Below are 27,512 nucleotides of genomic sequence, written 5' to 3'. Positions count from 1 at the left end.
ATCCTGTTTCAGTCCTCCGGAGAATAGCTATTTGTTACGAAACTCTATTCTCCATGCTTCAGATATGGTTCACAATTGATGACTGCTACATCCATGAAGCCTATGATGTGTCAACGGCTTCCTTGATTTACCTTTGGAATGTTCTCTGTAGGACTGACTTTTGCCACCTGCATAGTAAAGAAGCTCACCTGCAGGATTTCAGATTGCAATACTTAGTCAAGCTCGATTATCTTATGCAACCACACTGACACCTCCCCACTGCCACTCTCTGTTTTCAGACCACGTCTTTTCTTGAATGAGTGCTTTGCTCATTCCATTCTCTTATTTGATTATCAAAAGTTTCTTTTTTCATCATGCTTTATTGATCATTTTCTCATAAAGAGGATCCTGGCTTTATTTGGTATGACTGGTTATGCTACTTGTATCTTAATCCAGTTCTGAACTACATGGTGCGTTTCAGTGCCTTGAGGGAAATGTAAGAGTTAAAGCATTAACTAAAATCCCTGCACAATATCCAGTTATACAGGACCTTGTGGGATTTAAAGCTCCCCTCCATTTTATTTCTTTAAATCTGTAGTAGACTGGGAGGATGGTTAACGTTTTTAATTTATCCTAACACGAGGTGGAGCGCTTGGGGCTACATGGGGGAATGCTTCAGATGGGGAATGGTTTTGCAATTTCTAATTGGCATTTGTTCTTTGTCATCATTCAAGGCCAGAGATCCAAGTCCTGAGTGCAATACCATTGGTGGTCCTTGAATCTTGCCGGACTCTTAATAAAGTGCAAGATGAACAGTTTTACAGAGCTGTACTGATGATAATCTCTTGTGTTTGGATTCCCCTGGGACATCAGTGCTCCAAAGATTTAGGCTGTGATTTATTGTGCATCCCTTATCCTATATCTTGAGGATTTAAAGGAAGATCGCTCATTTCCTTCATTAAATAAAACAAATGGCTGTAATGGTCGGACATGTTGAGTGGTAAAAAGCACTAATTTAGTTCCTGCCCTTTTTGAATATGGCTTTGTGAAGTTGTTTTCCACTGTTTGAAAGCTGTTTGGCTCGATCATTTAGTGTTGCCTCCTTATTAGTGGGAGGTGTGGGGGAAGGGGCTGTTCCATTTGTTGTGTTTTTGGACGCTCATTCATCATTGTGCTCCTTGGTGTGTATAAGTAGCACAGCAGCCATGACTGGGAGAAGACAAATTACCACATCATTCTGTCGCGCGCTGTGTCCTCGAGCACGGGGTGGCTCATTACGGGCCTGGCGCAGTGCGGCTCCTTCCGCGAGGATGCGCGCGCGGAGGAAACGAGCTCTCCGGAGGGGGCGGAACAGGAGCCTCAGCCCTTTACCCCAGGCCCCGTCTCCTTAATCCGCTGACTCGCAGAGGCTTTGCTCCGTGAAGCACATTAGAACAGGGTGACGAGGCGACGCAGTGATTTTCACTTGCTTTATCAGCATGTTTGCTGCTGTGTGGGGAAACAAAATCAAACTTGTTAGGCCGTGTTCCATGACACTCCTAAAGTAATAGTGCTTTTCTTCTGAAAACAAGAATTTCTGGGAACACGTCTGTATGTTTATGCTGTAAAATACTTGGAGTAATACTAAACGTGATGCGTAAGGGGCTAATTCAGTTGGGTGCTGTAATCTCCAGCCGCTCTCACTAATTGTGCTATTCAAGGAGTTTAGCTGAGCTGCCTTTGGAAAATGTATTTGAGCCATTTCTGTCCGAAGTAATCATCAACCATCCTAAGGACCTGGCAGGGTCTGAGTTTGGGTTTCCCGTTGACTTGGTTCAGGGTCTGTATGCTGTGATAAAGATGCCATAGGCTACGTGCGAAGGTTGAATCAGGCTGCCGTTACACTGGCTTGTGTTGTACGAGGGCTAAATAAAATTGCAATAATCAGCACTGCATTTGTGCCAACTTCTACAGGAGTTAAATCATTTAATAATTGCTGCTGCTTTGAAGTTTGTTGTTCCGCTCTTCAGCTGCATGTGCAGGCTCTGTAAAAGCCATTATTCTTACACACTCTTACTTAACTGCCATTCTGTTACTGATTTGTTTTAGCCCTCTTTTAGCTTAACTGAAAAAAGTCTTAAACGTTTAAAAATTGATTTTCCTAAAGACGTTCTATAATGTAATGGCTTTAGTTTTTTAAGCAGGTTCCGCCGCCGAGTCTTTTGCGATATTGTGACTTTAATGTGGTTGTTTCACAGATTAGTGCCATGCACTCTGTGGCTTAACTTAATTGTCATAAAGAACTCTGTTTGGAAATGTCCCTCCAGGTGGGGAAAAATGATATGAACTTGATATCTTCCGGTTCGATTTTGGTTTAACCAAAAACCTGTTTTCATCGGGCCCCATCATCAAGCTTCAAGCTGAGGCAGAGGTGTTGGCACAAATTATTTCACTATTCTGTATTTACGTTTCCGGTGCACAATTGCTTTGTTTGCAGTCACTTTCTTGGCACAGGCTGTTACCTCCAGCTCTGTGGTGTAATACCTGGCTTTTGCCTTTGCATTCAGCTTGTCAAATTTTGTTTTGTCACTGTCTTTTCTGGCTGAATGATTTACTTGTTGTGACATTGGACATAAATGTTTGTCTAATCGTGTCTTGACGGAAGATTTCAGATGTTATTAAGCCTTTCCTTCCGTCTAGAGGAGAGGATGTCCACTGGATACTGAAGTACATTAGGAGGTTTTTGGTTCAAGTCTTGTGTTTTGATATTAACTTGCTATTTTTTTTGAGGAAGCTACTACACCGAAATGTCCTTCGGATGAGGAGGAAAACCAAGCTTTTGTTGTTACCTCAATCCCTGGCCTCTTCACCTTGTTTCGAATATAAGCGTCTCCTTAATGACTAGTTTATTATCAGTACACTGTCGTGGACACTTGTGGTGAATATGAGACTTTCACAGTGCAATTGTGGAAACAGTTAATGAAATGAAAGGGCAATGCATCGATAGTGGCTTAGGTCTTATCCAGCAGTGGGACAGGGCTCTGGCCTAATTGGGGGATTTTATCTTTTTTTTGTGCAAAATTATAAATTGGGATGAATCAGTCTTGTGGCGTCTTGCAACTCTCTCCTGGCCAAGTTGCCCCCTGTGTTCGGGGAGTTGAGTGGCATTTCTTCTTACTGCAGTGGACACTGTCGCCACACGCAGAGAGAACCAAGGCCATCATCCGTTCCGCACTGAGTGCAGATCATTCAAGACTTGTCTGACCTCCCTTGCTTGTTTAAGTGGATCTCAAGGACTGCAGGGATGGTCGTTTTCTGTGATGGAAAATGATTCCAGTGGTATGTTGCTTTGTCTGTGTACGGTACCATTCAAACCCTGGAAAGTCTGTACAATAAAGGAGATTGAGTGAATTGCATCCCAAGATTCAGTCTCCCCGTCTTCAGGCAGGGGAAATGTAATTTTTTTTTAAGTACGCTGTATTACAGTTGATGCAGGAGCTGTCCAGATTCGATGGCAGCCCAGTATGTCCTCCTTTTGCTAGGAAAGCAGTGCAGCTGGTGAGGATGTTTGTGAAGGTTGATATATCACCTTAGGATGTCTGCATACTAATTATTTAGCTTTCTCTGAACAGTTTATTTTCTTCTGATTATTCTAAAGCTCTGGATACCACACCTGCAAAGAGACTTGGGGAAGTGTTTAGTTTTTTTTTTTCTTGAATGTTACTGGTCTCTTCATTTGAAAACATTTTACAGACGTTGCAAATTATATTGTTTCTTAAGCATAATGACAGACATATGTTGTTCTTATAGAAAGAAAAGGTTAAACTGGTAGAGAAGGTAGATGTTGCTTTTTGTCATTTCAGTCTCAGTATATGAACAAACTCTTGACGTTTTATGTGCACACTGTAACGTTAAATAAAAGAACATTTTTGAGCTTTCAGAGAAACTAATATCATGAACATACTGCCATCCTGTTGATTTTGCAAGGCAAAATCCCTTCCCTGTTGCTTGTAGGATCGACAGTCAAAACCATTTTCTGTCCTTAACCTCTGTACATGTCGATGCCAAAGATTTGACTTTGTATAACGCACATTTCATGGAACAGGAGCATCTATCTCCAAGCCTGGTTTGCCGGGAACACTGGCTGGGTACCGGGAGTCAGCAGTTCAAGTCTGGCTCGCGGCTGGGATTTTCCAAGCAGTAGCTGATTCCCAGGGAGATAGGGTTGGAACCACCTAGTAGGCCTCCTCTCTGCTCATGGTGCTGTGGTGGCTCATAGTGACAACAGGGAGAGCTCCGGCACTCCTTCAGCTAATGGGTGCTGCAGAGAATGTCTGTACAGGTGGGCATGACAGAGGAGACACCTTGTCTCCTGAGAGGGTAAAAGAGTTCTTGTGTTCGAATCTTCAAATACATTAACAAATGAGGTCGTGGAAATCCGATATTCACCACTACATTCTTTGAGTCTGTTTTTATATTTTCTATAGTTGTGTGTAAAGATTGAAATCTTTTGGGTGCTGTGTGGCAGCGGTGGGAAATGTCACAGGTATGGCAGGATATGTTTAGCCCTGCTGCGGCTGGATACCCCGTCTCCCCCAAGTCAGACCCTTTAGATCGGCAGTCGAGAGGAGTGCTGCTTCTAACAGTGCAAATCAGAGCGTTCAGCTTGCAAAACATCTCAAATGAGCACTGGTGCCGATCTTGATTGAAGTAAATAACGGGAAGTGGAGGCAGCAAGAAAAGAGCGAAGGGAAAAAAAGCCTTTAAAAAATAAAAATTGCTGCCTACACCTGTTAAATCATTCTGTGCAAAAATAATGTATTATTTATATTGAATTTTAATAACGAAAGCCACAGAGGAAATGGGCTTGGATTTAAAAGTCAGTACATTCCTACACAGCTTGCATGCTGTGGCTGGATCGGTGTCTCACAGCTCTTTCAAATCCAGTACACCAGCGCGCGCAGATAACGGAGCACGCCCTGGGGAGAATGCGTGGCGGTCTGAAACCGCTGTCACTTCGTGTTACATGAAAAGGCTTGTGCGTCGACGCTTCAAATTCTTCCAAAGCTCCTTGCTATTATTGGGCTGAATGGTATCTGCAAGGGAAGAAAAAGGAAAAGAGGTTTGATAAAGCAGACGTTTTTCTTTGATATTTATATTGTATACTGCCCCAAAAGGAACTATCCATGAAATGAGCAAGGAGTTATTTCACTGAACATCCTATACCACAACGATATACTGAGTGGGTGAAGAATTCTTAACATCACCTCAGTCACCAAAGCCTCTGGGTTGTGTCTTGCCACCTGTGACATCATACAGGGGTTGTGAATGGAAATCCACCATTAAGTGCCAATGTAGCACAGGGCTGGCATGTCCTGGCTGCTGAGGCTGTCACCTCGAGGTGATCGGAGAGGCACTCAACCCTGTAAGGGTTAATTAGCCGATGCTTTTATCCAGAGCAAGGTGACATTTGTACCCATTTATATGGGCATTTGGAAATATTCTGTTTAAGGGCACCACAGCATTTGCATTTCCATTTATTCATGTGGCAGATTCTGGGTGCTGACAGTGTGCTGGTGCAGTCCTCCTGGAGCCCATGGATCTGACGCTGGCTGTGACTGAAAGCCAGTGTGGAGAGACCAGGGTGGAACGGAGATAACAGTAGCACTGCTCCACCTGGGATTTGAACCCTCAGCCTCAGCGCAGCTGCCTGCGTGTGGACATTATAATGAATTATTAAGAAGTGCTTACACTTATATAGCGCTTTTCTGGACACTCCACTCAAAGCGCTTTACAGGTAATGGGGACTCCCCTCCACCACCACCAATGTGCAGCTCCCACCTGGATGATGCGACGGCAGCCATAGTGTTCCAAAACACAGACCACACACTAGCTATCGGTGGAGAGGAGAACAGAGTGATGAAGCCAATTCATAGAGGGGGATTATTAGGTGGCCATGATTGGACTCATGGCCTCCATGATTGTAGAGTCATGGAGATGTGCACCCTGAATCGTCAGAGCGAAAATGCCCAGGAGCTGGTCCCAGGTTGTTAAAGGAATAACAGTACTTGATCACCCTACCTAATTTCCGAACCAAGTAAAGTTTCCTTACTTGAAGATTTAGGTGCTAAAGACCAGGAAATTAAACAGAAGGCTAACCGAGTGCCAAGGTGACCAGTGCAGCATTTCAAAGTGATTGTGAATGTTTGCAGAATCCTCTAAATATTCTTCATTTAGCCTTAAGTTGCATCAGATTGTTTTTTTCTTCTTCTGTGGGAAATCATTTTATCTGCAGTGTAATTGATAGCATGGCTTTGAATGTAATCCCCAAATCCATTACTGGACCTATTTCCATTTCTTCCCATTAGCGGGTTATCATCTAAACAACACAAAGTATTTTGACCGACCTACATTACATAAGAAGTAAGGATTGCCGCAATCCCATGCAGAAACAGTGTTACGTCCTAGTTTCTGGTCAAACTGTTCTTCTGTTTATTTTGGTTTGCCGCTACGTGGATATCTGTAAAACAGCCTGTGAGTTTTTACAGAGTCCTGAATGATCTTTCATTAGGCTAAGCGAAAGTTTTTGAAACCTTCAAATACCCTTACCTTTGATAGGAAAGCCCCCTGGTCACATGCAGCAGTTTGACAGGTCTTCGGGTGAGCCTGCGTTAGGGTCAGGGTCAGGATGGCCTTCTTCTAGTGCCTGCCGAGTGTTCATAGACATCCCCTGGGAACAGGTGTCCTGGGAAGGCAAAGCAACGTTAAGCACAACAGCAGGTCGCGGAGGTGTGAAGTGTGACTCAGACCATTTGAGTCTGCTAGTTTGGGGGTGTCAAAATGTAGAACTGTTGGATTCCTGTTGTTGGGATTTATTATGACTTGCAGTGATTGGGATTTTGGACTCTGGAGGATACTGGGATCAAATCCCTGATGGGACACTCCTGTTGTACCCCCGAACAAGTTACCATAGTTGGTCTAGTTATGGACCTGCTGCATCAGGGTTTTCAGCCGGTAACATAAAGGAATATAGTACCTTTGGTGGATTTATTAACTGGTTAATGTGTTCTGCCTTTCCTCATCCTTATTTATGTTGCTCTGTACCTCTGCCCTGCCAGGAGATATGGCGTAATGACTTACTCAGCAAGGACTGAAAAAACGATGGAAATGGCTGGAATCCAAATGCATCTCTGTGACCTGGAGATCTGGTGTTCTTGTATGTGTTATCTCCTCTGTATTTATTTGGTAAGGGAAGCAGAATATTTGATCCAAAGTCTTGATTTTCGTTACGGTAAGTGGTGCACATGGATGCTGTTGGACGTTTGACCGTGTCGGAGAACATTTGGAAAAATGTCCGATTTCACTTGGACTTCATTTTGATGGAATTGATGTTTCTGTAGCTGGGTGTTTAATTGTGATTATCGAGTTTTGAAAGTGATAATGTTCACGTTTGCTGTAGCTCCTCTCAAAATGTGTGTAAACTCAGCCATGAAATCACTTTTAACACATGTGAGGAGTCTGCAAAACAGTCTGAACCAGTCAGCAGTCCTCCCTTTTGGATGCCATTTCATAGTTCAGACATGCTTGGCTAAACTAACTTCATTAGGCAAGCTAGATTAATAACTTGGAAGTGCTGGGTGGTGTTTCACACATCTTTTTCCCTTTTGTTTCAGATTTTGATTGGAAGTACTTCTGGCTGTGGAGCGGGTTTGTAGACTATCTGCAGTGCGTGCTGGCATTCACTGCTGTAGCTGCATACATAACCTACCTCTTCCTGGACTCTATTCTCTTTGTGGAAGCGCTGGGCTTCCTGGCTGTGTTCACCGAGGCCATGCTGGGGACCCCTCAACTCTACCGCAATTACCAAAACAAGTCCACAGAGGGCATGAGGTAGGATCACAGACAATCCCTAACCCAGTCCTGTATAAACCCCTGCTTTATGTATTGGACGTGGAGATCCTTTCTTGTAGTTAGGCTATTGGCTTTAATGTGTTGACCAGCTTCCTGGTTTCAGAGATTCTTTTACATTGCTTTCAGTTTAAAGCCACGTGTTTTGCCCAGCTAAGTAAAAAAAAGTTCAGAAAGTGGGAGAAAACATTGTCCCTCAAGGGCTTCACTCTCCCTATTACTCTGAAGTAACAACTCATGTAATGTTCGTCAGCAACTGATGGATAAAGTGAGTACAGCTATAAATGTTTATTGTATGCCATTTGAATTAAAATTGATAAACTCAGTTGGGTCTGGCATCATCATGAAGACGAAGTCCAGATGCTCCTCACTGTCTCTGGATTTCATTTCATTTTCTTCTCATTTCCCTCCGTTTTTGCTTTCATACACAAAAAGTTTGCTTGTGGTTCAACATTTGGCTCGGGGCTTCCTTTTGTTAATTTCTACAGTTTGTGCACAGATGTAACATTTATACATGACTGACAGGACATTTTGGTGCAATATTGCCAAATCTCATTTTGGTTCTTTGTGTGATGCATGGTGCAGTATCATAGTATTTGACATGTCCTTTTTTCTTATTAAATTCAGTTTAATGTAATTTAGATGGGGTGTGAGTATATATTTCGGCAAGTCCAAAAATATGTGTAGCACTGCAAAAGTATATTTCCGCGCCATCTATCTTAAGTTATCTGTAATGACTTGCTTTAAGACTGATAAGTAGTAAATAAGAGTGGTCTTTGAGTGCTTTTGTTGTCCATTTATTCAAACTAAGAGCAAGAGTGAGTGACTGTCCCTCTGTGCAGAACTGCTGTTCTGTTGGTGCGCTGTAGCTCATTGGAGCAAGAACTGGTATCGGGAGTTGGCAGAAGATGTCTTCTGCGTCATACAACACATATATTACCACCATATCAACTGGCTTTAGTATTTAATTACCCTAGTGAATAATGGTGCTTTTAGGTCTTTGCACTATAGTTAAGTGCTTTAAAAATACCCCTGCTAGTTTGTTTTTTGGATTGTGCAAGAGCTTGGAATTTGGAAAGCACAAATGGACATCTCTGGTAGTTTGTAATTACCTCCTTGTCCCCAGTCTGTATCCCCCCGCCCCCCAACATCATCCCCAAGAGTGGGTCCAAGTCAAACCCATTATGTGTGTAATAACGTCATTTTGAGAGCATGCAGACAGGTGCAGAAAAATATGATCAAGACTGTCAATGCCTGGCCTCAGCCTTTTACCTAACGGGAAGCAGTTCATAACTCTGCAAATGAGTTCCAAATACCAAATAGAATAAAAGGGGAGCTTTATTCTTATAAATGTAAAAAAGATCCTACTCAGCATACTCTCCAAACAGAAATTTACTGGGATTTACAGAGTTGAATCGAAACGAAAGACTGATCGAAAGATGTGCAGTTTACTTTATAAACAGATTTTCAAATCTAAGCATCTTGTAATAAAAGTACAGAAGAATTCCCACACCTGTCGATTCTGTGAATTTTAAGAAATTTACCCTGACTGCTGTGCCGTCGTTTTTTGTCCTGGCCTTTGTCTTTACCCCCGTTGTATTCTACCTAGAGTGACACCAGCTCCTCAGACTGAGAGTCTGCAGGTTGTGCTAAATTCTGGGCAACAACATTATCCTCAGTGAGGTGACTTCCCCGGACGTTATCATCAGGACAACTGGTTTCCTTATGTCAGTACCGAAACCCGTAGAATTGAGCCCAGAATTTGAAAGTGCTTTGCAGCATTACAAATGGATGAGGCGCCATTGTTTTATATTCTCAACACATTCTTGTAGTGCTTCACCTTATCTGCATGATGATTTAAGTAGACATGCTGTAGTTATAAACTGTGTATGGTGTCTATCATCAAAGGGAAATTCAGTCTTGTTTGACAGTTAATTAAAACGTGCAGTGATAAATAGCTATGTGACTGAGTTCATTATTAATATTGGCGTATTTTAATGAATGATTTTGATTGCAAATTGTGTGCACGTAATTTCACCATTTAACCCTCAAACTGTAGATTTTCAGAGAGCCTTAGGTCTTAATATGATATATTTCTTTTGCACTGGAACAGGAATGCTAACTGTTGCAAAATAACTAGCGTTTTTGTGATTTTCTTTTAGATATTGTTTGAAAAGTCTTCACAAACAGAGGGCTAAACATTTAAAATTAAAAGCATAAAACAAAATAATTCCACAAATATGAAGCAAATCCCATCATTCAACAGCTTCCTGCCACAGTTATAGTGGTGTTCTAACTAGCTATAACCCTGTGCCTCTGTAGGGTCAAGAGAATCTTTCAGCAGACACGCTCTTAAAATGTCGGTTTTGAGAACAGCTTAGAGTTTCCCATCAGCTAGGGGCAGGGGGTTTATAATAATCCTAGGTGATGTGCAGGGGCCATTCTGTGCTTGCGTCCTACATTCTTTTTGGATCAGATTAGTGAAGTAAGACATTGCTTCGTCAATTGGTAGCTTTAGTGGGGCCAGACTGAATGAACCCAGAGTGGGATTGAGTCAGGACATCGAGCTCAACAGTCCTACTCTTAGGAACAGTGCCGGGGGATAGTTCATGACCAAGTAGCTCGGTTTAATGTCTCATCCGAAGGACAGCACCTCCTACAGTACAGTGACCCTTGTTGCAGTACTGGGGCACTGGACTGGTAGAAGCACTCATAGAAGAGTTTTTTCCTGGACCACAGACAACTTCCTGACTTGTCCAAGAAAAGGCAGATTACTTATAATCCAGTCATGCATCCCAGTGTTATCTAATATCAGACACAAGAATAACATTAACGCTGCAGCAGCTATTTATAGCTTATTTCTGTGCAATCGAACCACACAGTTCAACACGAGTTCAAATGGCCCGTTCCCGATTATGGGTAGGGAACACAGGCCTCTTTTGTTCCATTGCTCGAATCTTGTCTGGGACGTAGCACTCTTGAGCAATGTGGCTAGAGCTCCGTTGTTTAGGCATGTGAAAACATGGCGCCACCTACTGTAGCTGCCTACCCAAGTTAGTCCTGTACTCCTACACAAATGAGAGTGAGAGAGAATTTGGAAAGGTGAGAAACTGGTTTTATTTATTTTTTACATCTGTTTATCCTCACACTCCATGTGCACATCTGGTACACGTGTGGTAGATGGATTCTTAAAGGCTTTTCCGTGGTAAAGACATCACTTTATTCACCACTCCCTCCCATTGGCATCTGTTATCTGGGGTGTATTTTTACACGGAAGTATGGTTTCATGTACATATTCTTTCTTCTATCTCTTTTGCTCCATATCTTCAGCCTGCTGTGTATATACAGTAAATACTCTTTTGTATGGGACAGTCATGTGTTGGTGCATTGTGCTCTGAAGTGAATAGAGAACACCATTATTCCATTTGTTCAATTTATTCACAGTTAGATGGATCTTTTATTGTACATCTAGCTACATTCATTTGTCATGGTCATCAAAACTAACGGCAGCTACTCTGGCCTGGTCATGAGTGTAAGACTAGGATGAAGTCCTGTGACAAAAGGGAGTGAAGTACAATTATACAATAGTCCAGTCTTTTAAAATCCAGATTAGATAGATAGATAAGACTTTATTGATCGCGAAGGGAAATTGATAAAATTAAACTGTCATGGCTTCAGTGATATTTCGTAAAACCCAAGTCATGACTGTCCTCCATGATAAACTTGGATTGAAGAGGAGCAGACAGCATTTTGTCACACATAGATTTAAAACTTTTTAACAGCAAATCGTGTTTTATGGTCTGCTTTTTAAGATGTGACTAGTAACGGAGAAATACATTATATGTTTGAATCTGTAGTTAGAGCTTACTTTTCTCCATGTACCATCCTAGGCATTCTTTAATTCCCACCTCCATGCATACCCTTCAGTGATTCCAGATTGTTGAAATAATATGGTTTCTAAAGTAGCCTTATAAATTAAATATGATTTACAGGTGTTCTGTGGAATACAACAAAAGCCTTGAGTCCCTGAAGCAATTGCAGACCCTGTAAAGCAAGGAGAAAGCATCACCAGATGCAGAAGTGGTGTTTTATCTTTGAGGCGTTTTGTTTCTCGGAGCCGGCAGCATGGTTAAGCCAGTGTAACTAGGCCTGTGATGATTGTCGGTGGTCTGTTGCTAAGGGACGTACTGTATGCACAGGGTTTTGTTTTTTTATTGCTTCCTCATGTGTCAGAGCCAGAGCTTTTTATAGGCCACCAGTTAATATCAAACAAAATATGGGCAACGGCGAGATCTCGCTGAGGTGTGTGAAACAAGTGCCTGTTTCCGTTTCTTGGGAGTTCACCGTGCTGTAGAAAGTTTCTTTACCCGCTCGGTTCTTTGCCTGGTTGATGTGCTGCATTATTGTTTGTGTCCCTTAGCCACAGCTAATGTGAATGCTCTGTGAAATCTTTTAGGTAGCCATGTAAATCAGAGGAGGAAGATTAGATGGGGATAACAATTATGTTTGTCTGTCTGTTCTTATTAGATGGTGCAAAAAGGCCTATAGCCTATTTGAGAGGCCACTGCCTGAGGCTCTTTTCTCTCATTTTCATTCCTCTTTCCTCATATTATGTGCTGGGAAAAATAGGAAAAGAGAGACTGAGTGACGACTTCATTACATGGTACAAGCGGCAAAGTCATCTTAATCCCTTTTTCAAAGCTCAGATTTTAATTGCTGCCTGTAAATAATTGTTGTAATATTCATTAAAACGTTCCCCCCATCCCCCCCAACTTTCATATGGAAAATTCTAAATCGGCTAGAGTGAATTCTCTGACAGGGTGGTTGGGGGGCAGTTTTAATGCATTTTTTTTTGGTCTGGTTAGTGCAGCCACCAGATCAAAGCAAAGACCTCAGGCATCCACTTCTGAACCTGTATGATAATGAATCATTGAGGGAGACTGCCTGGATCCATATAAGGACTCTGCTTAAAAGGGGGAATCACTACACTGCCTTATTTAGTGTCATGTCAGCCTTATTGCTTTTCTATCAGCTTTGTTTTAAATAGCTGAAAGAATCCCTCCTCGCTTGAGATTTTCCACTGCAGGGAGGTCGAGGCGATCCCTGCCACTTCAGAAACGGGTTCAGAGACCCCCAGGAGAAATATCCTGGCTCCTTATTTTCTGGTCTGCAAATTCCTAAAATAGAAATGTATTCACAATTCAGCTTGGTATTGTGACCCACACTGAGTTGCAGTGCATAATGTGCTGCTCAGAAGCTCGCTGCCTTGTATTGGCTTTTAGAAATGATCCTGAAAAAAGCCCCTTCCTTCCCTTTTAGCATTATGCACAGGTCAGTGCTTCGGTAATTCAACAAATTTCGAGGCGCGTTCGTGTTTCAAATCTGGCCGACAAGACGTGTGGCACTTCTGAGGTGGCAACAGAGAGAGAGGGCTGGAGTCAAGTTATTGAAAGTTTGCCTGATGAACAAAGGGCTGAGGTTGTGGCGGCTGATGAATTATTCAAGGGAAGACTTGCCAGGCTCTGTACACACACACACACAATATTTGTTAACAGATTGGAACAAAGGTGAAAGGGTGAAAAAAAAAGATGTTCCAGAGTGACAGGTTTTAAATGACCGTGGAGGTACAGGCTGATGAGAGAAAATGTAATTTTAAAAACTCCTGTTTGTATTTGAAATAGTCTCTAAAGAATTGCTCTGTGTGTGTGTGTGTATTCTTTCTGACGACAAAGATGTAGCAGAGATCTCAATATGCACCAGGTGTCTATGTGTGGTTAAACAAATGGAGTCTTTTAATTAAAAAGGTTCAAAGTTTTCAGTCTTATCTTGTTGGCTGCTGTGTTCGGGTGCTGTTTGAGGTTTCTCGCTGCTTCAGCAGCTTCCAGGAAGGATGGATTAAAGAAAGGTCCTAGAAGGATTGCCTGATTGACTGCTGTAACTCCAGTCTGCTGTGTGCACACCCCTGGGGCATGGGCTGACCGATCGTTTTATAATGGGCTAGGCAGTGATGTACGACTGCAGAAATGTTGGTTTGAGACTAAAAGAGGTAGTCACAAACACTGTCGCAAGTACAGTTTAGATCAATCTAAATGAGTTTACTAAAGAGAAAATGATATGATTGATTTCTCATCGATCATCTATCTAATCTGTCAATTCATCTGTTATCCATCCATCTGATGTTGCCCATCTTGACCTGTTCAACCACATCGGAAGGGTTCGGGGATTTCGGAGAGCTTGGTAGTGAGATGGTAAGATGTTCTGTTAACCCACTAAGGGTGAGGATGAGAGCCGACACTCTTCACAGCAGAGGCGGTAGAGTTGTTTTGTTGTGGCTCTTTCGTGTTGAGGTGGTTTGACGTTTTCTTTGCTCCGCAATTGAGATTTTACAACAGGACTGCAATGTCCTTGGTTTCACTGGGGACCTTTTTTTTTTGTATTGCCGTGTTTTTAAATGCTGTTTGTCACCCCTGTCTGCAAGCACAACACTTAATCAGTTTCAATGGTAAAACGCTGGTAAAACAAGTTGCTCAGTGTAATGTGCAGTGTCCACGTTTCATTCTTTACTTAAGGAGGTACAGTTTGAATTTATTTTATTATTGTGTTCACCATACTTTCCATTTTTGATGTAGAACATTTGATATTACAGACAATTTTCTAACCAGCTCATTTAGTTTGGCTCATTGGGTTTGGAACCTTATCTGTATTGTTGGAATACCTGCAACAACTTGTTTTTCCACCTAAGGGAAAAACAATGGCTTCAAAATTTGTTTTAATAAAATACACAATTGGAAAAAAAAAACTACATTCGGTACTGTGAATAATTTTCCGTTTGAAATTCAGCTCTAAGCTCATATCTTATGTAACACTTTTTTTTTTGTTAATGGCCTGAAAGTGAACAATAGCCAGGAGGAGGAACAATTCATATGCAATTACAGGCAAACAAATAAAAGTACCATTGCACAGGGTTTCTTTCTTTCTCTTTTAAGAGCTGCAGCCCTTTCTGTAAATCTCTTAAACATCAAGCACCTGATACGTACAGCTTATCGTGTACAACCAGGCATGAGATATTTTTTGCTGCTTCAGTATAATTGATGCAAGAACACTGACCCAAAATGGATTATAAAGTGCTATGAACTGGGAAGCTGTATCTATCTCCCTGAAACCTCAGGAGGGACCAGAACTCTTGAAGGACGTCTATATGGTGGAGGTAGCAAGAGCAAAGAGCTTTAAAGGTTGTATTGCTGTCTCCTGTGTAATGGGGCTGTGGCTGGTTGCAAAATGCGTCTTTATTTTGCCCTTCAGTGTTCCCAGTGTGTAAGGGTATGTCTTGAAAGGAATATCTACAGTGTCCAACGCAAGATATTTTACGCAACCAAGGCCTAAGGCCAGAGCCTTTTCTTTCTTTCTTCCTGGGTATTCCTTGGGCTTGAGAATGTGGGCTAAAACAGTATGAAAGTCCATGTTGATACCCCAATTCAAACAGTTCCCTCCTGTTCTGGTTACAGACGGCCCTGTTCTGTGTGCGAGACCAGTCGGTTGCTCGTCCCTCAACAGCTGCTTTGAGTTCCTATAAAGTTTTAAGTACAGCGGAGATGCACAGAGTAAAAACCCAGTGTCTTCTTTAAAGACTTCCCTTTTCTCTATTTCAGCTTTTAACCATCTGCTTTGAAAACCAAAGCTGTTCCGGACAATTAGATGAGATTTTTATCCTACATTGACTAAATAATCTGTGACAGACGAGCCTAAATGTGAGCTACTTGCTTATCAGTGTAGTGTTTTACTGGCAGTTGTGAGGCACTAGTATTGAAGCTGAAGACATGAATAATTGACTGCAAGGAAAAGTGTCATCCTGAGAGGGCATTTTAAGGCAGAGAATAAAATGACGAAATCTGCCATGAAGAGAAGCCTAACATTACAAATTCTTTCAAACATATTTATTTGAAATTAAGTGCTTCTGGACATGGCAAGATAGATCTTAACATTGTAATCCATCTTGGATAAAAGTACTCTGTATAACCCAAGAGCATCAGAAGGGTTACAGAGGAGGCCCATTCTGCCCCTCCTGCTCTTCTTCGTGTTACAGAGGTTGTTTATGATATTGTTGTGGAGAACAAGAAGACTGACTGTTGAGATTTAGGTGCAGCTGAAGCTGCTTAGTTCTAAAAACAAATTGAACTGGATAGTGCTCTTGGAGCTCAAACTGATGAACTCCAGTGAGTGAACAAGAAGCGTGATGCTTATACGTACTGTAGGCAAGTGGAAGTGGGTGAGACTAGGGTTTGACCTTCTCCTGAACTTTTCTTTTAGACTCGACTAAAGTGAAATAAATGATCCTACAGTATAACCAAAATTCACTGTTGCCCTTAAAATCTTTAAGATGTATTCTTTCAAACACACGCATAGTAATAGTCCTAAGAATTGATTTGTGTCTTAAATTCACACATTGGACAATTTAAAGCTTTGAGAGCTCCTGCTCTTTTATGTAAAATTGTCAGTAGACTCCATAGCTTTAACTTTAATCCACATGTTATATGGCCCCTTCCTTCTTGTCTGGACAGCATTTACATCTGAGTCTTGTCACCGCAGCGATGTGTAAAGGATGGAACAAAGCGGAAGTCATTTCAGGGCAGGTGGGAAGAGGAGCTTAAGGTTTCAAAATGCACTCAGATTGCTTAAAAGACAACACAAAGAGGAATTGTTTTTTTTTTGGAGGGGATCAACTATTTTAGAATTGTAATTTATAGTAGCTCATACTTTAAGTTCCAGGAACTCTCAGCGTGATTTCTGCCTACAGTAGTTGCTGAAGTGGCAGAGGCAGCATTATCAGGGCTGTATGTCACAGTGTGCCATGAAATTTCCGCCTGGGCTGCTAGTTTTCAAGGAGGACTTCTGTGTCACTTCTTCTGAGCTTGGTTAGCATTCACAGTGTGGTGCTACAATCACAGGCAATCACACTAATTACTACCTGAAAGACTTTCCTCATCCCCCACAATCCCCAAATGCATAACTTTATTTAATGTTCTTTTTCCATGATACACGATCCTTTGCCCAGTTTGCCATGAAGAAGGGATGAGGATATACAACCATTCATCTCTTTGCCTTATGAAGCAGTTCATGTCATGTCAAACGTTTTATGTCATAAATACAGTTTGCATGTTCACATAAGATGCAGGATTTTCCTGTAGACAACATAAATGCGATCATAATGTTTTTTCTCTCCTGCTTTCTTCCTGCAGCGAGGACCTGACATTAAAAGTTAAGAGTGTGTGTGAGTGGTAAATGAGGCAATTATCCATCTAGTTTTGAACCTCTTTGTTCAATTCAGAGTTGCTGGGGAGCCGGAGCCTGTACCAGCAAGCATCGGGCACAAGGCAGAGTACACACTGGGCAGAATGCCAGTCCATTGCAGGGCAGACAGACACTGACTCACACACAGACACGCACAGTCACCTCGGGGCCAGTGAGTTTACCAGTATGTTATTGAAGTGTGGGAGGAAAAAAAGAACATGCACAGAACATTCAAGCTCTATACAGACAGCCCCATAGGTCCAGTTTAACCCAGGGCCCCACTGCTGTGAGACAGCAAGACCTCCACCGTGCCGCCCTGAGGTAATTTTAATTCGATAAATACATACCTATGTATGGCTTGATTACCTTCTACTTTCTTTTGAGAAGACCTTCTGTGGTTAAACACCCTGCTTTAGAAAGTTGCCTTGAAAAGTGTTTTGTTTTTTAGATCGAATGTATGGAACACTGGAAGTTTAGTTAATCGAATCAGTTCAAACATTTAAAAGTGTGTAAGGACATTTGGCAAATATTTGTGTCGTTTGTTTATGTTGAAAATCCCAGCTGTACTGTATTAGATCTGAAACTTCATGAATATGCTTCAATGGATTTTTCCATGACGATTATGCCTCATGAAATCCTGTGGTTTTCGCACACAGGTTACAAAAATAACGGCTCGCACATCTTTTTTTTTTTCAACTTGATTTGCGAAACACCCTGTGTAGTTTGTACAATTTGAAGAAATAAAACAATCGCCCACTTCGGGTAAGCCCAAAATTAAACTAAGCGTATTGCACGACACAGTGTGCAATTAAAGGTCCTGGCTTTGTGAGGGTTTAAAAAGTCTCATTAGCAACCCTCACAATTCTAGGACCTGTAATTGCACAGGGTGTCAACAGGGTGTTGATAACTTAGTATAAATCACACCTACTGATGCCTATTAGAGATTTTATAACAGAAGTATATAGCAGTTATATTTTATAATTGAGAACAACCTGAGTTTTGTGTTTCTGTCCTATGTACCAGATAAAGAAGAGTTCTACACAACACAGACACACTACAAACTAACCTAGAGAGAAACACAGATTACTGATTATTGATTTTCTAATTAGACCGCAAGACAGTCCCTCAACCTTTTGCCTCTTTTTATTTTCTCTAATGTTGGAGCTCCTAAAATTCAAAGTAGCACTGGTTTCCAGCAAAATCTCAATTTTCGCAGGCCCTCCTGGAGCCAGTGAGTTGTGTGTTCAATGGTTTGCATTTGGTATGACTCATGAACTCAAATTAGGAGCACATCCTCATCCCCTTCATGCATTTCAGTGCATTCATCTCACTAGACAGGCTAAAAGGCCTTCTCTCATGTGTAACCTTAACCTTTCTTGTGTTCCTGCTTCCTTAATCTAGGATGATCTCACATGCTTAATCAACACCAAGTGTTGGTTAAGCAGTACAGCGAGAGAACACCCTCTGAGATCTGTCTCCACTCTGCTAATTAATTACTTTGACAACCACAGAGAATAGCTGCCTGCCTTTTGGGTACAATTCACTGTGGACCCTTCAAAAAGAGTGCAGGATATTTTGGTAGACACCGCGCAATGGAAATGAGCTGTATCACCTGACTTTAGAAAAATTTTAATTTAAAAAAGTGTTTTTTTGGCCTTGGCTAGCAAGCTCAGATGCCCAGGGCTGACCTTAAATATAATCGGGGTCTGTATGGTGGGCGGCATTGCGGTTTGTCACAATGGGCCCACAGTGGACTTCAGGTGCTCTCACAGACATGCTCTGTACTGTTGCCGTTTTGTTTTCTGGTTGATTAATGAGCGGGCATGTCTTCTGTTTGGCAGCATCAAGATGGTGTGCATGTGGACCAGCGGAGACACCTTTAAGACCGGGTACTTCTTGGTGAACCAGGCGCCGATCCAGTTCTGGATCTGCGGGCTGCTTCAGGTCTTCGTGGATCTTGCCATCCTCTTCCAGGTCTACTACTACAGCCGCTACCCCCAGAAGCCAGTCTCGCACGCCGTGCACCCCTCCAGCGCCAAGGCGCTCTGAGCCAGCCGTTGGCACAGCTGTGGAGCTGAGCGGATGTTTGTATGACTCGTTTTCAAACACAAAAACAGACTTTTTTTTAAATATGGAGAACTGGGATAAGAATGTCTTTCCAGCTGTTATTTATATTTTTATACACTCATGTTGTACGCCCACGCGAAGGTTTGTATTCCTGAAACTGGCACAAGACGTTACATGATTGTTGCATGTAGACCTTTGCCTTACTGTTGGACAAGGGCTGAGGAAGTTGAGAGCATTATGGGGGAGAAAAGCACAGGCTGATGAAGCCTGTTTTTCTTTTTCTTGGGGGTAAAGACTGATGAAGACATGAAGTCTTCCATGAATGTACAACTTCACTAATCTTTAACCATGTCTGTTACACAGAACAATAAAACAGGGGGCGCACTAGTAAAAACTCCAAGTACAATTCGTTGTTTAGTGGAGACACAAAAAAAAGAAGGCAAAAGATGAATGCAAATTTTAGTGGGGAAAAGATGTTCCTAAGCGCACACTACTATACCAAAAACATACAGATTCAGTGTTAGAAATGGATTAGTGTCAGGGTGGGAGTCTTGAATGGATACTGTTTCTTGGTGTGCATGCTTTCCGGGCTTGTTGTGAAACCTCCTACACAAGAGGGCCCGAAGCAGTGACACCTGCCAGCTAGAAGATTGTTTCTTGTGCAGAGTGGTACTTTTGAAGACGGATGCAGCATGACAGTTGCTTACTGTCCTGTCTTCCATGGAAGTTTTGTTGCATTGAGCTTACCTCACCAAGAGGGCATCTGACTTCCACGCCGATCTCGAATGAGCTGCTGTGGGTACGACTCGGCGTTTCATGCCAGTATCAAGAGATGACTCGGTGCCAGTTCCTTTTTCATTGCCAAAGTGGCAAAGGCTGTCCCTTCAGAGGTGAATTGTTTCAGTAGAATAATGAAGACCCAGGGTCATGTGTCCAGCCCAGTCATCTTTATTGCTTTCAGTGCTTGAGGCTAAACTGGAGATAGAAAGTGCACTGGCTGTAAGGGAATTGAACTTCGGTGATAATGGAGTATTCTGCCCTCAGTATATGAGAAACATTCCAGGCTGAATTAATTCATAAGTAAAACAGCCATGGGGCATTACCTTTCCAGAAGGCTCCCCCACAACCTACACACATACTCCACCGTGCATAGTGCATGAGGAGAAATCAAACTTAATTCTTGCCAGTCTGCTCCCGAGAGACAGTGGTGTCCTTTAAAAGATGGAACATAGTGAAATCTTCAGAACTCGCACGTCTCTTCCACAGTATAGATACACTATGCATTTCTCCTCTCTCCTTGCCAGACAATGTCAAAATCCTCTTATTAGCTGTCTAAGCTCCCGAGCTGAAGTGATTTCAGTGTGTGTTGAATGTCAGTCCACAGCTACACAAAGCACACAAAGTGAGAGTTGCAGCTGTTCCAAAGCCTGAATTCGGACTGAGGACTTTGCAGGAAGTGGGGGAGGGGGGGTCACTCTGTCTGTCCTCTGTGAAGATGAAGCACAAGCCATAATAGAGAATTCTCATAACAGAGTCTTCTCAAGCGTTTGGTGCCCAAAAAGGTGTTGCAGTTGTCTGTATGTGTGTGTTAATGAAACGTTGTTTACTGTGAGGTTTCACTTGAGTTCGATTTTATATGGGCATTACATCCCTGTGATAACAGTACTGAAGGTATGAGGAATTGAAGCAGACTTACACTCAGTAGAGCACTGATGCAAGATGTACATGGTAGTACAGTATGTAGCACATATGTACCATGTTGTTGTTTCTCCTCTTCAAGTCTGCAAGCTTTTCTTTCTTGGGATGTAATTAAGTGGCCAACCTTGTTCTGGAGAGTCACAGTTGTGCAGATTCTGCAAGTGTTTTTAAAACATTAATCAAGCACTTCCTGCTACAAATATCCCACAAGGAACAGGTCAGCCTGTTCATCTACGGCTGGTGTCATTATGACCCTTGTAGAAATTAATCTGGAGTTGTTTTTGCTTTGTGTAATAAATTATTTAAATACTTACTAGACAATGACGCATATTCCAAGTTTATTGAATGATCATCCTAGCAAATTATAAAATGTTTATTATGGATTAAGTTAGTGTTTTAAGTCTGTGTCAGCAGCTCTATAGTTATTTCAATAAGTCTTAAAGAAGCAAATATCCTTATCCTTAAGACATAGGGTGGCAGTGCTCAGGCCTGCATCCTTATGAAAACTGGAGTTCAATTGTGAAGAGCTTGTGTCTGTTTGCTTGTTGAAGTAAGAGATTGTACAGCAGGTTTCTTCTCTGGCAATTGCTAAAAAAGCAGGAATCGTAGAATTCCCATTTTCCGACTTTATCAACCAAAGATGTGGATTAGTGCAGGGTTTCTCAGTCCTGGTCCTGTGTAACCCTTGTCTTCTGGTTGTAAACCATCTGAGTTCTTACTCACAGGCTAATTGATTTCATTTTTCTGTTTGGGGCCTTTCTTTAAAAAGAAAGAGAGATTTGTAATTCATATAAACCTTGTGCTAATGAGCACGTTTCAGAAGTCCTTTTTTCAGGTATACGAGATGAAATGTAATGCAATTAATTGGACTCAGGCAGAAGGAAAAACACGGCCTGCCTGTGGGCAGGTCTGACACTGTTATTCCCACCCGTGGGCAAGTCTGATAGTGTCAATCCCACCTGTGTCTCTTCATCATCAATTTATCTCCTGTGAAGAGCTGTTTAGAGAAAAGTCTTAATTAGCATACAGAATGTTATGCATTTTCTCCTCAACTTGCTAATGTTGTTGAAAATAATGTACTTTAACTGGGGTAGTTTTTAAATCAAGGCCTGAATGCAAAAATAAAGTCTAACCCAGCAATCAGATCAGTTATCCTTGGTGATTAAGGGCTCAGTTGGCACATGAACAGCAGGGACCAGGTCTGAGAGCCACTCATGGATTTATGGAATGTAGAAGTACTCAGGAAAAGTTGGGACTTGTTTAGATGAATGAGAGAAATGATTAATCAAGCTGCATTTTTTACCTTGGGTGATAATTGGTCCCATTTCTAAATGTTCGTACTATTCCTTTTTTGTCCGTGTGGGATAGACCCACTTGGTTTAAAATCTCTTCCTTCTTCATTCATCTGCTGTGCTGCTTCTCTTCCTGAGGAACATCCTGTTTGACAGAACCAGACATTGAATACCTGCCAAAACCTCTGTCATGGGTGTCAGGCTCTACAAGTGTGAATGGGATGAATGGCTCAAAGATGATGTAAAATTATACACTACATACGTCTTTGTAAATTGCCTTATACTCTCGTTTCTAGTCCTATGGGGTAACTGACACAATCTATAGACTCCGAACTGGGCTCTAGGTCAGCTCTATAGAGGTCAGATCCTTGTCCTGTATTACTGTAGGTGTGTTAAGCCCAGAATATGGTACTGTACCTACAGTACCTTTAAGTAAAATGTGATGTGGGTATTTTTTTTCTTTTTACCTTTATTCAAATTCATACTGTCCTTTTTTTTAAGTATATTGTATATGTACTGTTTAGCAAATTCTGTGTGGATTGAAATATTTATAGAAAAAGGCCAAAAGGAGTTTTGATGTTCTATTTAACATACAGTTGTTTGCCAATCCATTACAAATAGCTTATAGTCAGTTGTAATGATTTTCACTTAATTTTAACATCACTTTAGAGTATTCCGAATTAAATTCTGCATGGCAGCAAAATTGCGTGTTCAACTCTGATCAGTCCTTTTATTAATTTAATTCAAAACTATAGAAATGCATTTCTCTAAATGTTCTATTATTGTATATCTTACTCATGACATGATACATTCAGTCACATACATTTTAAATTGGAGAATTGCAAGTCAAGTTGTTTTTAATGCAAGTTACTAGTTAGAAAAGGTGCCCTTGTCAGTATTAAACTCAATGATTATTCTGTTCTATTTATATTATTTTTGTCCTTTGACTGTTTCTTTACATGACTGTTTTGTTGTGTGACATTTTATGGGGTTCACTTTATAATTGTCTTGTATTTGTGTTTTACAAAAAGGTCAGTGCTTAACAATCTGGACAGCACCATTTTGTTTAAAAAAACTGCCACATCAGATGGTTTTTATACCAAAATTTAATACAAGGAAAGACATATTTACGTAAGAGATGGTAAAAGTTGTTTAATAAAACTGAACATTACAGTGTCTGTGTGGTCCTGTGTTTATGGTGGAAATGTTTGTGTTAGCAGAGTTGTCTGTATATAATCACTTAATAAGACATGCAAGTTAATTGGTCATCATGGGTAAATGCCACACTTGATTTGGAATTTAAGTGATGGAGAATGACAAAATGTCAGCTTAGTGGTACACCTGTTTCACAAGTCTGTTTTCTTAACAACAGCCATTTTTGGCTGTAAATCACTTAATGCTCTTCTATCACAGTTGAAACAAGTGTCTCAACACTGAGCATGTATTTTGCTCAGCGCGGTAGGGAAAGACATTTCTGCTCTGGAATTTGTAAAGAGAAAGATTAGCTTAATTCCTGGTCTGAAAGGTGTGACGTACACAGAATCTCTGTCAAACGTCTGTCCAGGATTAACTCTTTAGTCCTGTAGAGAATATTAGAGAGGGACAAGTGTTCAAGTCCTGTAAGGTAATCAGGATCTTTAGAATCAACAGATGCACATTAATCAGATGAGACAAGTGGAAACTTAAGAGGAAGAGCATTTAACACCAAGAATGGAAGCCATCTCTTTACAGATAGGAATCTACAATAATTAACCTGCCTTGTTGTTAGTAAATACCCTGGGCTCCTTCAGAATAAGTAATACTTAATGACCAGACCAGCAATGTGGCAGGATATACTCCTCTTATTTGGATTCTTACTTGCTCTTAAATATCCACTACTCTGGGGTGTAATTGTAACATTCCTGAGTTAAAGCCTCCTTTATACTGTACATATGCATTCAGTGCAACATTTCTCATTATCATTATATAACTGCAGGACAAGTCTCAGAATAAAGAATGAAATCTCAGTACTTCACTGTTTCTTGAGCAGTACACACGTGTGACCAGTTATTGAAGATCACTAGTTTAAAAGCGTTTTAAAAGCGTTTTTTGAGTCGTATGGAATGTATTCAACAGTTGTGCTACTAATATTTAGTCAATTTGAATAATCTGTTAAAAACTGTTGGAAAAACAATGGAAATAGAAAATGACCACATTCAGAATGTGTACAAATATAATAGTTTATAGTGAGTGTGGGTAACAAAACTGGGGAAAATGTATGAATTTTAAAGATAAATTTTGCCCACAATTTATAGTTTAACTGAAGTGGCAAATAGAATTTGTAACTGTATTTCACAGGCATTGCAGTGGGTATTGGAATTGGATGATTGTGATTATTTATGACCAATTATACTTTTTAATTTACTCATCATGTTCTTATTCATAATTGGTTGCCTGGCCAGATGGGTGTACAAATTCTTTATTGATTCTTAAAAGGCATAATGGCGCAATAGAACTATATAATAGAATTCAACCTCCCCAGGGCTAGCTTTCATTTGTTCTTTACATAGAAAACCAATGGAATCTTGACAAGGCTTTGAGCCCTTTTTATGAGAAAAAAAAAAGTTTCTCTGCTCCGCTTCTAAATAGCATGTCACCAAGAGATGTTTACTGTGCTCTGCCAGAACACTCTGTACAAGTGAAGTACTTTTAACAGAAAGTGTCCTGAGGTTTCTATGGCTTGTTTATCTGTCTTTCTGCGATTGCTCTGACATACTAGGTGTGTGACTATTATTAGAACCGGTTTGCTTGTCAGAAAAGTGAAAGAAAACAGGCGGCTTTATTTGTGGAAATTCACATGCCCCAGGGGTTTAATAAGCTGTTCTGCCTTTTAAAACCATGTCCCTCCTGGCTCTTTAGGGGTCAGACGGTTACATATTGCTTTTGAAACACTTCAGCACTTTTTGATTTCTTTTTCTATGCAAGAAGTCGAATCGTGCCAGAAATCACGATTTGAAACCGATGATAAAAGTTTCTTTTGAAAGAATGCAGTCCTCTCTCTCTCTCCGAGTTGGCCATTATGAGCAGTGCCTGATTTTTAAAACAAATGCCAAGTAGATTAAAAATTGATGCGGCATTAGTGCAGTGTATAACATGTAACACGGTACAACTAAAGAACAGTTGTGAACAGTATGTTTTAAGACGGTACTTTAGTGCAGGATGTGCTGAAAATCCCTTTTTTAGGTTTTCGAGTAGCGTAAGCCTGAAGCGATTATAAAGATTCGAACGCCAGACAGCTTATCAATTTTATAGATATACTACTAGTACCAACGTGATGGACATACAGTGCAGTCTGAGTATTTGGACAGCAACAATTTTTGGTTTTGGCTCTGTACTTCAGCACATTGGATTTTAAATGAAACAATGGCTATGAGGTAAAGTGCAGAATGTGAGCTTTAATTCGAGAGTATTTACGTCTATATTGGGTGAGCCAGATAGGAATCACAGTCCTTTTTATACATTTTAGAGGACCATAAGTAATTGAACAGTTGGCTGCTCAGTTATTTCTTGGCCAGCTGTGTTTTTGCATCGTTAGTTCATGAACAAGAGAGCTAACAAAATGTCTAGAGCTGGTTCTAGATGTGGCATTTGCATCAAGTCTGTTGCTGTTGTCTCGCAACATGAGGACCAAAGAAGTGTCAATATCAGTAAAGCGGACCAACATGAGGCTGAAAAATCAGAATAAATCAATCGGAAACATTAGGTGTGTCAAAATCAACTGTTTGGTACATTAAGAAGCCAGAATGCACTAGTGAGCTTAGCAATAGCAAATGCCCTGGTAGGCCATGGAAGACCACAGTAGTGGATGACCAAAGAATACTTCCAGTCATGAAGAAAAACTCCCTTTCCACTGTTGAACAGATCAAGAACACTTTGTAGACATAGATGTGTCAAAGACTACCATAAAGAGAAGAATACACCAGCATAACCTCAGAGGGTTCACCACAAGATGCAAACCACTGGTAAGCCTCAAGAACAGAAAGGCCAGTTTTCAGTTTGCTAAAAAGTACATAAAAAGCTTGTAGAGTTCGGGGACAAAGTCTTATGGACAGATGAGACTAAGATTACCCTGTACTGGAGTGATGGAAAGAGTAGAGTGTGGAGAAAAAAAGGAACTGCTCATGATCCAAAGCATACCATCTCATCAGTAAAACACGGCGGAGGCAGTGTCATGGCTTGGGTATGTATGGCTGTCAGTGGAACTGGTCCACTTGTCTTTATTGATGTGACACATAATACTGACTCCTGCTGTTTGAAAACGGTTTGGTCCAGTTTACTCTAAATGTGATGCCAGAGTAATGAGTGGACCATTATCAACTAACACTTCCATTCCTGCCTGAACCAAAACAGCTTTAAGACTGTACTTCATGAAAGCCAAACCCATTTCTGATTTGGCTTGGATACTTTTCCAGTCCACAGAAGGTTAACAGCTGAAATATGACCTATTACTCACATTGCTTCTTTTGAAGGACTGTTTGGCCAGTTAACTTCAAACTTGGTAGATATCTAATCATGCCTTTGTCAATGTGGTTTCCTATGAGTTCTTTCATACTATGCTGTAAATACCAGTGCTTACTCACCTGTTCCATAATGTCTATGTCCAGGCTCATCACCCATTTTTTTATGAAGCACATATAAAGAAAAGCACATTATTTTGTTCATCTGTTTTGTATTGAAAGTTGCCTTTTGTTCTTATACTTTTGTGTTCATCATTTCTTGTGTTTTACCTGTTGTGGATCCACAATGATTCTCATTTTTGATTATTTCATCCTCTTTGTTCCACCATTTTGTGCTTTGTTACAAACCTTGCTGCTCCTCTGCCAAACATGGAATCTTACCTTTCAGGGAAAGCTGGGGACAGAGCTTAGGGTATTTAACCCAGCAGTAAACTGTAGCAATCAGCCTTTGTTTGGACCTGATTGTAAATATAACCTGTCTTTGTATGTTGTTCTATGCCTTGGGTTTTCTTAAACTCATTCAGAACTATTAGTAGTGAGTACCTTGCATAGCTACACTTTTGGGCTGCTTTTTGTTGTTTTTCTCTCATGTTTGTAAATCTCTTCCTGCACTGGTATACTTAAGTAAATGGACATTTACTTTGCACTTCACTTATTTTCTGTAGTTTCTGTGACAAACACTTGACTTCAGTACATTAAGGCAGTTTAGTCACAGTAACATTCTAGTGACAATAAAATGGACATATTCTGAAATTATGTCCTTGCATAAACCACAAAGGCTGCCTGACCTTTAAACTGCAAGTAG

The 27,512-nt window shown here is 41.0% G+C and overlaps 1 protein-coding gene across 3 annotated transcripts in view; it reads left to right on the top strand.

Moving 5' to 3' along the window:
• Positions 1-19,615, top strand: part of slc66a2 (solute carrier family 66 member 2) — a 33,403-nt gene extending 13,788 nt beyond the window's left edge. For all 3 annotated transcript variants that reach the window (XM_088601154.1, XM_088601153.1, XM_088601155.1), the window contains 2 exons: positions 7,632-7,848; positions 18,996-19,615. In XM_088601154.1, the coding sequence (XP_088457280.1) occupies positions 7,632-7,848; positions 18,996-19,203 (425 nt within the window). In that variant the 3' untranslated portion in view covers positions 19,204-19,615. The remainder of the gene's footprint in view (positions 1-7,631; positions 7,849-18,995) is intronic.
• The last annotated feature ends 7,897 nt before the right edge of the window (positions 19,616-27,512 follow it).

The sequence above is a fragment of the Lepisosteus platostomus genome, chromosome 12 (assembly GCF_059453375.1).
Source record: "Lepisosteus platostomus isolate fLepPlt1 chromosome 12, fLepPlt1.hap1, whole genome shotgun sequence".
Classification (NCBI taxonomy): domain Eukaryota; kingdom Metazoa; phylum Chordata; class Actinopteri; order Semionotiformes; family Lepisosteidae; genus Lepisosteus; species Lepisosteus platostomus.
Note: the sequence above shows the minus strand (reverse complement) of the source record. Positions and strands in the feature narration are given on the sequence as shown.